This window comes from Chroicocephalus ridibundus, chromosome 1 (assembly GCF_963924245.1).
Source record: "Chroicocephalus ridibundus chromosome 1, bChrRid1.1, whole genome shotgun sequence".
NCBI classification, from domain to species: Eukaryota; Metazoa; Chordata; class Aves; order Charadriiformes; family Laridae; genus Chroicocephalus; species Chroicocephalus ridibundus.
Genome location: NC_086284.1, coordinates 170,364,960 through 170,376,982, shown reverse-complemented (window position 1 = coordinate 170,376,982; position 12,023 = coordinate 170,364,960). Strand labels below are relative to the sequence as shown.

At 38.8% G+C, this 12,023-nt stretch overlaps 1 protein-coding gene across 5 annotated transcripts in view; it reads left to right on the top strand.

Moving 5' to 3' along the window:
* VEZT (vezatin, adherens junctions transmembrane protein) overlaps positions 1-12,023 on the top strand; it is a 69,469-nt gene that overhangs the window by 9,563 nt on the left and 47,883 nt on the right. For 4 of the 5 annotated variants that reach the window (XM_063322775.1, XM_063322773.1, XM_063322778.1 and 1 more), the window contains exon 2: positions 7,951-8,085. In XM_063322775.1, the coding sequence (XP_063178845.1) occupies positions 7,951-8,085 (135 nt within the window). Of the gene's footprint in view, positions 1-7,950; positions 8,086-8,991; positions 9,113-12,023 lie in introns of all 5 variants that reach the window. The other variant, XM_063322776.1, reaches the window with a different exon arrangement.

Sequence of the window (12,023 nt, the reverse complement as noted above, 5' to 3'; positions counted from 1 at the left end):
AAAAACATATCCATATGTTAAGAAGAGATCTTTAAACCTCTTATTTTGTGCGATGGCATTAAATATTACTTTTAAGGTTAATCTGCCCCATTAGCTATGATTGGAAACTAGAGCAGGGGTTTACTAGTTAGTAAATTTTATCATGGTAAAGAACGGTCATTGTGGGAAGCCCCTGTCTCTAATGGAGAAATCCTGAGTCACTTACTTCATGATGCATCAGCAAAAATAATTTGGGTGTGGCTTTGATTTTTCAGCTTCTATTGTAACAAGAGTATGAAAACTAACAGTGTCTTAATCTGATGTGTGACTGCAAAGCTTTTTCTCAGAATACACACAAAATGCCTCACGTATTAAAGTGTGATATCTGTGCTTGCAAGGCTGCAATAGATGTAAGTATTTGAGTAGATATCTATGAAAAGAAAGCTAGGGAATTCTCAACTATAACAACCTTTCCATCACATAGCAGGAGGCAATGTTATATATGTTTGATTATCTTTTAATGTTTAGCTTGGTTTTGACTTTTTTGTATTTTTTTTTTTTACTGTAGGCTTAGAGTTGCAAACATGATGTTTAGTCTTCAGTTTAGGTGATGTTTTTTTCTAACCAAGTCAGTGCTGTATGGCAAGTGGCATTAAAATAAGCATTGATAAAGGGTTAAGGAAAAAAACTAATTTAGTGGACTGTTCTTTAATCCCGCATAATATATCTTGGGTTCAGAATAAGGTTCATCTACTTTCAACAATGTAAAAAGGAGGGTTGTAATTAAGATACGTATGTGAGTGAAATAGTTTTCAGTAGTATGGATCTAAAATAAATATGCTCAGGGAGTTATTTTCTTTCTTGATTCTAGAAATGGGAGTTTATATAAACCTGTACTATAAATGTCTAGTTACAATTGAATGGCTTTGCACTATGACTGACTGTAATGAGTGAGAAAAGTCATAGTGGGCTTTTTCTTGTCAGTCTCTGCTGAGTCCCCAGAAAACCCTAATTCTTAAAATTTTCAAAACGTATATTCCTGCTCAGTACATCGACTGTTTCCGAGTGCCTTGCATCACTTATTAATAAGGTGTTCCATGTCTAATCTGTACAAAGTGTACTAAAGAATAATTGCATTTTGTCTTCTGTCTGTCCTGGTACCGTTTTCCATTTCCAGCATACATTTTGGACAAGTAGAATAATAAAGAAATGCCCTGGCTGTAAATGTGATGCCTGTCTCTTGTATTAGGTGGTCTCAGAAAGTGACTTAGAAGAAGAAACTTCGAAGAAACTTCAGAAATAAATACAGCATATTGCTGAAAAACTCTGTCTTGATATCCTCACTTACTTTAGATAATGTTTCCCATCAGTAACTGGTAGTATGATGGTAACATAACAATAAGCTGAATTATTAAAAAGTTTTTTCTTCTCTACTTTGTACATGATTCATTACTATGTCATTCTGCCAGAGACAGCTGGAAATAATTAAATGAATCTGACTGTCAAGCATGAGTAGTACTAATTATTCTAGTTATTATCTAAGTTGAGAGCAGTTGAAAGTAAAGATTCAAAAATACATGGAAATAGGTTCTTCTAGAATAATATGATGCTGTATTAATAGGAATGTGAGATTTTATATTTTAAATTTCCTTTTCTTGCCATCCATTGAAACAACCTTGCTGTCCCTTTACCTCACATTCTAACATAAAAGGTTTCTCTCAAGTCTAAATTTTTTTTTTTAAGTTACAACCTACTACTGTTTGCAAGGATAAACTTTCTGATATGTCCTGAATTTCTTAAACTAAAAGTGTAGTATATATAATATATGCAGAAAAGTAGATCAGGTGCTTTTAAAATTTTTTTAATATTGGACTGTTGAAAAAAGGACTGCATGAATTCTGGGCAAAGAAAATTAGGAGGAAAAAAGGCAGATCCCTCCTATTTTCCCCAAACAGGAAGTAGATTTTCTTAATATTATCATGGCATTTGCAGGTGAAAACAGCTGAGCCTGACAATGCAGATGAATAACAGCATGAACTGAAACCAAGGAACTTTTCTCACAGTTAGAAGTGCACGTGCAAGAATATGTGCGTATCTGTGATCTTTTTTATGGGAAAGAAGGCATTTAGGAGTGAGAGGTTTGGGTAAGGATGTAAGCTAGAAATTCAGAGCTATAATTTGTGGGACATCAGACACATTATGAGATTTAATTATGGTTTTTTAAGCTTTGGGAAGATGAAAAATGCTTTGTAAGCATTAAGTATAATCCTTCTGTCTCTTGTATTGAAACAAGCAGTATATAGAATAGGATATTTTAATGGTATCATATTGCAATTCTGTAGTTGCATATTTAATATTTTTCTGATTCTTTGATAATACTGGAACTTTTGTGTAAATGTTCACATACATAAAATATACCCTTTAATTTCCTTTACTGGATTTTCTAGCTGTTACTTACATATGTCATGGGAGAAATTTGGTATACACTGGTGGAGACATCCTCAGTGAGTTAAACAGACCACGCAGCCTTGCAAGTGACAGGCTTGTCAGTATTGTTTAAAGTTGGGCAATATCTAGGACGTGAAATATAATAAATAAATAAATAAATAGTGTGTGTTTTTATGTTCGCATAGGCTAATGTATGTATGCCATCAGTGGTATTTCTAGTAGAAGAGGAGTGTAATCTTCTGATTTTCTGAGCAAAATGTAAAGCTGCATGTGCTGCAGAAGAGACCTCAGTTTTAATGGAAGAATTTTATGATCGGTTCATTAAGGTTCTTAATAATCTAATTTCACAAGAGGCTCAACCCACTTCTTATTCAGTGCTTTCTTTACCCACATCTTTCATGCTTCTAATGGATTCAGAAAGGGTAACGATGGTGGTTTTACTTGCAACATAAGGGATTTTAGTCACAGCATAGTTCTTGGTCATTTAAGCTAATAAAAAATGAGGTTTTCCAATGTGCACTTAAGTTCTGCTAATAATCTATTAGGAAAAAACGGGAAAGAGAAAGCATGCGGAGCCAGAGAAAATGTGTCAGAGGAGGATTATCGTAGCCTGAGTCCTTTCTGAGAAACTGAAAGAGGAGGACCCTTATCCACTTGAAGGAATATGTGATAAACATTCAAGTTAAATTTTAATCAATTATCATTTGCTAACTCGATAGTCAGAAAATGTATATCCAGTTCCGAGCAGTGATAAAAAAATCGCAAATCTACTCATAATGAGACCCTGTAAAAGCCTTTAAAAAGTTAATCAGAAGGAATTTAGGTAAAACTAGTAAGGTGTCTGTATTCTACGTTGGCTTGAGAGCAACCCTGAAGCAAAGGACTTGGGGGTGCTGGTGGAGGAGAGGCTCAACATGAGCCGTCAGTGTGCACTAGCAGCCCAGAAAGCCAATCGTATCCTGGGCCGCATCAGGAGAAGTGTGGCCAGCAGGTCAAGGGAGGTGATTCTCCCCCTCTGCTCCACTCTCGTGAGACCCCACCTGGAGTACTGCGCCCAGTTCTTGAGCCCCTACTACAAGAAAGATATGGACATACTGGAATGTGTCCAGAGAAGGGCCACGAGGATGATCAGAGGGCTGGAGCACCTCTCCTGTGAGGACAGACTGAGAGAGTTGGGGTTGTTCAGTCTGGAGAAAAGAAGGCTCTGAGGAGACCTTATAGTGGCCTTCCAGTATCTTAAGGGGGCCTACAAGAAAGGTGGTGAGGGACTTTTTAGGATGTCGGGTAATGGTAGGACTAGAGGGAGTGGATTAAAACTAGAGATGGGTCGATTCAGACTGGACGTTAGGAAGAAGTTCTTCACCGTGAGGGTGGTGAGACACTGGAACAGGTTGCCCAGAGAGGCGGTGGAAGCCCCATCCCTGGAAGTTTTTAAGGCCAGGCTGGATGGGGCTCTGAGCAACCTGATCTAGTGAGAGATGTCCCTGTCCATGGCAGGGGGGTTGGAACTAGATGATCTTTAAGGTCCCTTCCAACCCTAACAATTCTATGATTCTATGATTACAAGAACAAATAACATTATTCATCCTAACTAGGGACTAAAGTTTCATTAACGTTTGGAGACATGGTGTATTTTTTACTATTTCTGTAGAGTAGAAAATGTACTAATTACAGTTAGGTGGAAAGTTTTGATGTTGCCAAATACCCAGTAAGAGGGAAGAACTGGGCATTGTTACATCTACACAGTATTTCACTTACTAAACGTAGCATTCAGGATTGTAGCTAATTCTCTCTGTCTTCAGTGGACAGAGTCTCTGTCTGTCACTGTCTCACTCACTACCATCTTCCGTCCATTTTTGTGAGGAAATGGAACCAATGTAAACAGCATTAGACTGGTTTTCTTGATCAGCTTTTAGAAAATTATCTCATCATGGACCCCAAAGCAAGGGGCACCCTGAGATACTAGTGGAAAAACTCCTTGGTATATTTGGGTTATTTTTCCAGCCGTCTGCATGTTAGGTGGGTATGAACAAAGTACGAGAATAGTCATGTGTCAAATGGTGGCTGGCCTTGCTTGTGACAAGTATGATCAAGATGATGGACAGGTCTGCTGAGAGCCTACATGTGATTTCCTTGGAGTCCTGCCTGGAGCGAGCATCAAAACTATGATTTTGAATAAAATATTTTCTGTTCACCCACTGTTCTGTCTTTGCACTTTTCGTCTAAACGGGGAAAATTCTGTCTGCTTGTGATTGAAACTTCCATGCTACCTTAAAGCCTCTCATGTGGGGGTGTTCAGATTGTTCCAGGTGTGCTGGCAGTGCACAGCCTGGTTCTGTATGAAAACCATTTTAAGATGAGAAAGTTATGCATATCCATTCATATTATGAGTTTTGTCCTGAAGTTATTGAGGGAATTTAACAGTGTCTTAAATAAGGGAAGTATCACTCTGCAACTACCTGAAAGGAGGTTGTAGCGAGGTACAGGCCAGTCTCTTCTCCCAGGTAGCAGTCAATAGGACAATAGGAAATGTCCTCAAGTTCTACCAGGGGAAGTTTAGGTTGGATATTAGGAAAAATTTCTACACCGAAAGGGTTATGAAGGATTGGAACAGGCTGCCCAGGGAAGTGGTGGAATCGCCATCCCTGGAGGTATTTAAAAGATGGGTAGACGTGGTGCTTAGGGACATGGTTTAGTGATGGTTTTTGTCAGTGTTAGGTTAATGGTTGGACTCAATTATCGGAAAGGTCCCTTCCAACCTAGACAGTTCTATGATTCTATGATTATTTTTTCTTTTCCATTTTAATTAAGTAATTCTGATAAAGTGGCATGTTCTACTTAGAGAGAAACATACCTTGTTTCCAGCTACTCCAGAATAGCATGTTGTTTAATTAGTGTTAGATGGACCTGAAAAAGTACTCAGTCATGGAGGAAGGGTACTTGGAAAAAAGATAGGATTGAGTTGTCACACTGGAAAAATTCCCACAAGGAAATGAGTCATTAAGCTATCCTAGAGTTTTGCACAATCGTCGTCGTTGTGGGTGAGGGGGATTGTCTGTACCTGTGAGTCGGTGCGAATGTTTGAGTTTCAGGTAATGAGTGGACACTGAGTCTGCTGTGAGTAACTCAAGCGGAGCATGCAAAAGTGTGAATTTGCATGCTTTAAATAGATAACAGTGGTCAAAATAACACTTCGGTGATGGGGTTAAAAAAAAAATCCGTAGAGGTAACAAGTTAATTTGTTCAGCTAGTATGAATGATTGCTTCCAAGTTTTATTGTATGGCAAGGAGTCATTTGAGATTTGGCCGTGTTGATAGATGGTCACATTAGATGGGCCACCTTCAAAACTTTGCTGGCAAGTTAATGATAGTTAATGTTACAATTTGTAGTAGATGTTCTGTTGGTGGTTGTTTCTGCAGACCTCCACAACTGTGCATGATTTACTGTAAAGGTTTTACTTTTTATTTTTGTTCTCTCACTGATAGTATGTTATAATTCTTAAATTGATTTGTGTTCTTCCCATGCAGTTTGCTGGTGTTCACATACTAGCCTGGGATGTTGATAAAATTTTTCATAGGTCACAATGAATCCCTAACTAACTAGGCTATTGAAGACTGATTGCTGGGAGGTTTTCTTAAAAAAGAGAAGTCTCTTTACATGTCCTGAGTAAAACTGGAGTTAGCATAAATATCCTTTCCAACAAATCAATCCTAGATGCTGCCATATATGTGAATATAAAGAGAAAAATAAGAGTTAAGTAAATCTAGATATCTGATGCAGATGACAATAAGAAATTTCAGAAGTCTATATAAATAAATATCTAAACATGTAAAAACCCATTCTCTGTCAATCAGGATTCCACACTTTCTCTAAGAAGTTTAATTAAGGACTTTTTGTAAATTAGTAGTTTTGCCAGTGGCTTAAAAAATTGGGTTGTTTTTTTTTTAGGTTTGTTTGGGTTTTTGTTTTGTTTTGTTTTGTTTGTTTTTTTTTTTTAAATAACTGTGGTAGTTCTTTGGCAGAAGTGCTAGTACCATCCTTGGAGAGAGCAGAAGCTTTTTTCTAATTTGTTTTTCCATTTCTGTAAAACACTCTGTGGATACATAATCAGGTTACACTGAGGGTTCATTTATTGGAGTTTGAAAAGTGCTCTAGTTTTAAAGTTTGTTTCAATAGAAGTGGTTCAAAGTATAATCTATTCAATTTTTATAAACTTTAGGAAAACAGTGTCATTAAGTGTTCCAGAGTCACACCATAGTGTTTTAAAATATATTACCAAATACATATTTTTTTATTGAAAACATATAAGTTATAACCTAAAGAACCCTATCAGGTAATCTAGTAAAAATATTGCTATGGGAAAAGTTGATTGGTTACATTCGTATTTCTCATCACATTGTTTAGTATGTTGACTCTCTTGCAGCCGCTTTCACTATGGTAAGGGTAAAACTTAAGGGAGATATTCAGAGCAAAATTTTGGCTTCATTGCTATAAACTGTGTTGGGTTTTTTTGTGTTGCATAGGATCACAGAATGTTTTGAGTTGGAAGGGACATTTAAAGATCATCTAGTCCAACCCCCTGACGTGGTCAGGGACATCTTTCACTAGACCAGGTTGCTCAAAGCCCCATCCAGCCTGGCCTTGAACACTCTAGGGATGGGGCATCCACAGCTTCCCTGGGCACCTTGTTCCAGTGTCTCACTACCCTCATTGTAAAAAATTTCTTCCTTATAACTAATCTAAATCTACCCTCTTTTAGTTTAAAACCATTACTCCTTGTCTGTACTTTGAGGGTGGCAGAGCACTGGAACACGCTGCCCAGAGAGGTTGTGGAGCCTCCTTCTCTGGCGATATTCAGAACCCACCTGGATGCCTTCCTGTCCAGCCTGCTCTAGGTGACCCTGCTTTGGCGGGATGGTTGGGCTAGATAATCTCCGACGGTCCCTTCCAACGCCTACAATTCTGTGATTCTGTCCTGTCACTACAGGCCCTGGTAAAAAGTCTGTCTCCGTCTTTCTTGTAGACTCCCTTTAATTATTGAAAGGCCACAGTAAGGTCTCCCTGGAACCTTCTCTTCTCCAGGTTGAACTATCCCAACTCTCTCAGCCTGTCTTCATAGGAGAGGTGCTCCAGCCCTCTGATTATCTTCATGGCCCTCCTCTGCACCCTCTCCAACAGGTCCATGTCCTTCTTGTGCTGGAGGGCCCAGAGCTGGATGCAGTACTCCAGGTGGGGTCTCACCAGAACAGAGTAAAGAGGGAAAATCACCCCCCTCAACCTGCTGGTCACGCTTCTTTTATGCAGCCCAGGGTACAATTGGCTTTCTGGGCTGCAAGCGCACATTGCCGGCTCTTGTCCAATTTTTCATCCACCTCTATCCCAAAGTCCTTTGCTGCAGGGCTGCTCTCAATCCATTCGTTGGCTGGTTGTGTGGTTGCTGTGTTCACAGTTGTGTTTTGTGGGAAACAGGGAATGATTTTTAACATTTTTTTTCTCATTTTTCTTTTTTAACTCTCTTTCAGAATTCCCCACTCTACCAATATCTGCAGGATTTGGGACACACAGATTTTGAAGTATGTTCATCTGTGTCGCAGAAGGCAGAGCAATGTGCAGCAGTGGAAAGCCAAAGAGAGCGGACTGTGCATGCTGCCCAGGAAGTGAGCACTCTCCTGTTCCTGAGTATTTATCTTCCCAAGAGAAAACCGCATTAATTCACAAATAGGCAAAATCAGAGGGGATAAACATAAATCTCTTACTGTATTTAAAAAAAACCAACAAACAGCAAACAACAAAAAAAACCCCAACCATTTGTCATATCTTGCCTGCAAATGTGTTTGGAAATGCATGGTTTATCAGCACAGTTTGAAGTGGGTTTTTGCAGTTATGTAAGCTAGGGAAGCAAGAGACTTTCATAGTGATTTTTTTGAGTGTTATAAATTATCTTATTTACTTGTTATTATTATGTTAGCTTCAAATGACTTTCTGGGAACAAAACCTGTAATTTTCTGGAACAGAATATTTATAGTTCCCAGCCCTTCTCAGGCATTCAGTTGCTAAATATCACTTACTCTGTGACAAAACATATTAAGAAAGAGGATTTCTGGGAAGTATAAATACAATAACCAAGCTGAATGAGGTAGTAGAACTGTGCTTCGGTTATGGCAATTTTCTAACAGTAACAGCTGACAGGGATCATCAACTGATTAGCTCAGATTTCTTATTTCTCTATCATTTTAAGTAAAGGCTTGTGGATTTTTTTAAAACATTTTGGTATTAAAATTATGGTAGAATTTGGCCATTTAACACCTACTATGGCCTACATATTTTTTGTTTTCTTCATTAAAAATGAGTGGTATTTTACTATTATTGGGAGTGTATAGGCCATGTGATTCAGGTGAGGAGCTGAGTGTGGGTGAGGAAATTCCTCTTTTGAGGTAGCTAATGTAGGAATCTCTGTGCAACAAGTCTACTGAAAATTCAGTACTCAATCTGTCTTCTCCTTAGCACCTATATGCAGTATGCAAAGAGCAGGTTTTTTCTGCCTACCTCTTTTGCTTCCACAGTGGAGAGTTCAGTTTTCAGTGGACATGCTCCATCTATGTGCTAAGCCAGGAGAAAAAACAGGCCTCCATGCAGACTTCTCTGTCCTGGTCACTGCAGGCTGAGGTGGGCAGCACCTCACAGGTGAGAACCCAAACCAAGCATTCATGGGTTGATGCGTTGCCTCTGAGGAATTGCCATTTCTTTCTCCTCTCTCCCCACCATCTACAGTAACTTCCATCTTTGTGCACCCTGCATCACCTGATTCTTGCCCACTGTGGCATTTAACCTTCCACTGGAGATCAGTTTTCCTGTTGTTCATTCTGTTTTATACCTCTTCAACTATCTTCAAATCAGAAGTTCACAACCCCTTCCCTCTCATTTGTAAGCTCTGCTGCTTCCCTGCTCCACCGTGTTCACCCTCCCAATTAGCTGGCGTTGAACTGGGGAGAGCATCTTTTCCCAAACTAAGGCAATATGATATGAGTGTCCCTGAGATCTCCAGGTCTCCCTGCAGATTGTGGTGGATGGGAGATCATATGGCAAATGGGGAGAGCTGAGGCTTTTCTTAGGATCTTTTCTCAAATAATGCCATCTTGATGTATATACGCTACTCAATTCTCAAGATGCTTCAAGGAATTAGCCAAGAAATACTCACACTTAATTATGCTTTATTTCAAAAAGTTCTTTCAGTTTTGTATGTGTCCCTCTTGTTCAGGCTTTGTTCTGGGTCAAAACTATTTTTCGTGGGATTTTTAATCTATCCTGCTCTGTGTAGGATCTTAGGTGGGTTAGGATTCGGAAGTATATTAGTTGATGTGGATAACATCAGTCAGTTTTTTCTGATCTGGGTGAAGAATGTGCGGTTTCTGAAATGTTTACAATAGTATGGTGTACTTGCAAGGACTGACATGCAGAGTCTTTGAAGATGAAATTTAGAAGTTTCAGTGTGAACTCATCTAGCAGTACTCAGAGAAATGTTGGTAGGTCACGTTTTCATGTAGTGATATTAATTTCAGACGCTTTCTCTATAGACTATATAAACTTCCTCACACACTCATTAGGCTGTTTGAAAAGATGGGGTAATAAAACATGAAACATTTTGCTTTGGTCTTCAGTCCTTTTGGAGTCTTTCTTCATGGATAGATGGGTCACAGTTGGTGTTTATCTGTTGGGCAGGCGCACTGCGCACTTTGCTTCACAGCCTTGATCCCCAGTTTCTGAGACTTGTAGTCCTGTGGAAGCGTACTGTGTCTCCCTTCTCTCATGCCCCACTTTCTGGTCAAAGATGACCATGTAGATAAGATGCAGGGTGCATATCCATTGAGCAGACCAGTAAGTACCATTGTGTGCCCAGCCACATGGATTAGGCAGAGCCTGTAAAACATAATCATACTATAATAAGAATCCTGAAGTTTAGTACTGTTCAACTGTGTTCTTGCAGAGTTTACAGCTTTTCAAAGAGTTCAACAATCATGTAGAAAAAAATTATGGAGGAGCTTCATACAGAACTCCAGTTTTGTGTTTTGAGGATTTGTGAACCCAAGAAACAGATTAACTCAGGGGAGGAAGAGAAATGAATTTTGCAGTGTCTCAATGCTTCCTTGGCTGGCTTCTCTAATGTAAGATTATTTTAAATTTAATGAATAAATTGATTTCTAGTTACTGTTGGTGTGGATAGCTATTGCGTTTGTAATAATGATTGTTCCTATGGGTGGTCACAAGGCAAGGTTGAATTTAATTCAGAGTTTAACTCACAATTTTTTATACTTTAATTTAAACTACCTTTAAAAGCATTCATGGAAATATTAGGTCCACTACCCTTACTTTTCAGTATTGTCAGCTGGCACTCACCATAACCCTCAAGAAACCACCCGAAAATATATTTTCCCTTCAAAGCTATTGGCAGTTTTGTGGTACATTTGCATTGCTTAGTGCAGGAAGACTTTAATTAAACCACTGTTAATTGAAAATTAGGGTGACATATTTCATTGGCTGATGATCTGTTCATTACTAGGAAGTAATGCATGGACTATCGCTTGTTAGCTGCATTCCGTTATTTTGCATAGTTACTTTTGTGGAAGTCAGTAAAGCAGTATGATGCTGTGTTCGTGTTTATGATTTCCACTGAATTTAATACAAAAGTGCTGTGGGGTTAAGAACCTCAAAAGTATTAAGATATGCTGCTTTTAAAAGCCTCGAGTATTCTGGTTTTTTTCCCTACCTTCCCCTCAAGCATTTTACACTTAATTTTATTGTGTTGGGAGCAAGTCCTCCAGTGTTGTGTCAGATGTAGAAGTAATTTGTCATGGTTTGCCTTCCAACTTGAAGGGAGTGGGTGTGTGAAAATGGGCTGTCCATTTCTTACAAACACTAGGATGACATTCACGTCTCATCTCTGTCTAGACAGGGATACCTAGTAGAAATAAGGAAGAAACCTCTGTGTAATTTCTAGTGGTAAAATGTCATAGATTCTTCCTGCTGCTGTTCCAGGACCCGTTTGGGAACGTTAACACTTTCCTTTTGTAACCTGATGTCAGAAAGTCTGTTTTTGTCATTCGATTTCTGTGTCCCATTTTGGTGGGATGTCTCAAAAGGAAAGAGAATGAGGGAGAGGCAGCTAGGCACACATTTGAAGAAGCAGACTGGGTTTAGGAGGATCTGAGGTTTTGTTGCAACTTTTGTATGACGTACAGGCAACTCATTTACATTGCCATCCGATCATTTCCTCATTTTTACATGAGACTATTATCACTTCCCTTCTCTCAGCCTTCACTGGCCTACTCTACTGAAATTATAAAATATCTGGGAAACAAATGGTTTCTGAGTTCTGAATACATACCTACCCACAGTCCCAATATACAATGATCATAGTTGAAGCTTAGTGTAATGCAAAATATAATCACAGGGAAAAGATGATGTTCCGTGCTCAGTGATGCCTAGTATGTATGTATCGTTTTCCTTCTGTTCTGAAAAACAAGTTTACAAATGCCTTAAAGGCTTTATTAAAAAAAAAATAGAAAAGCTGCAGTATTGCTTTGTCTTTGAGTCGAGA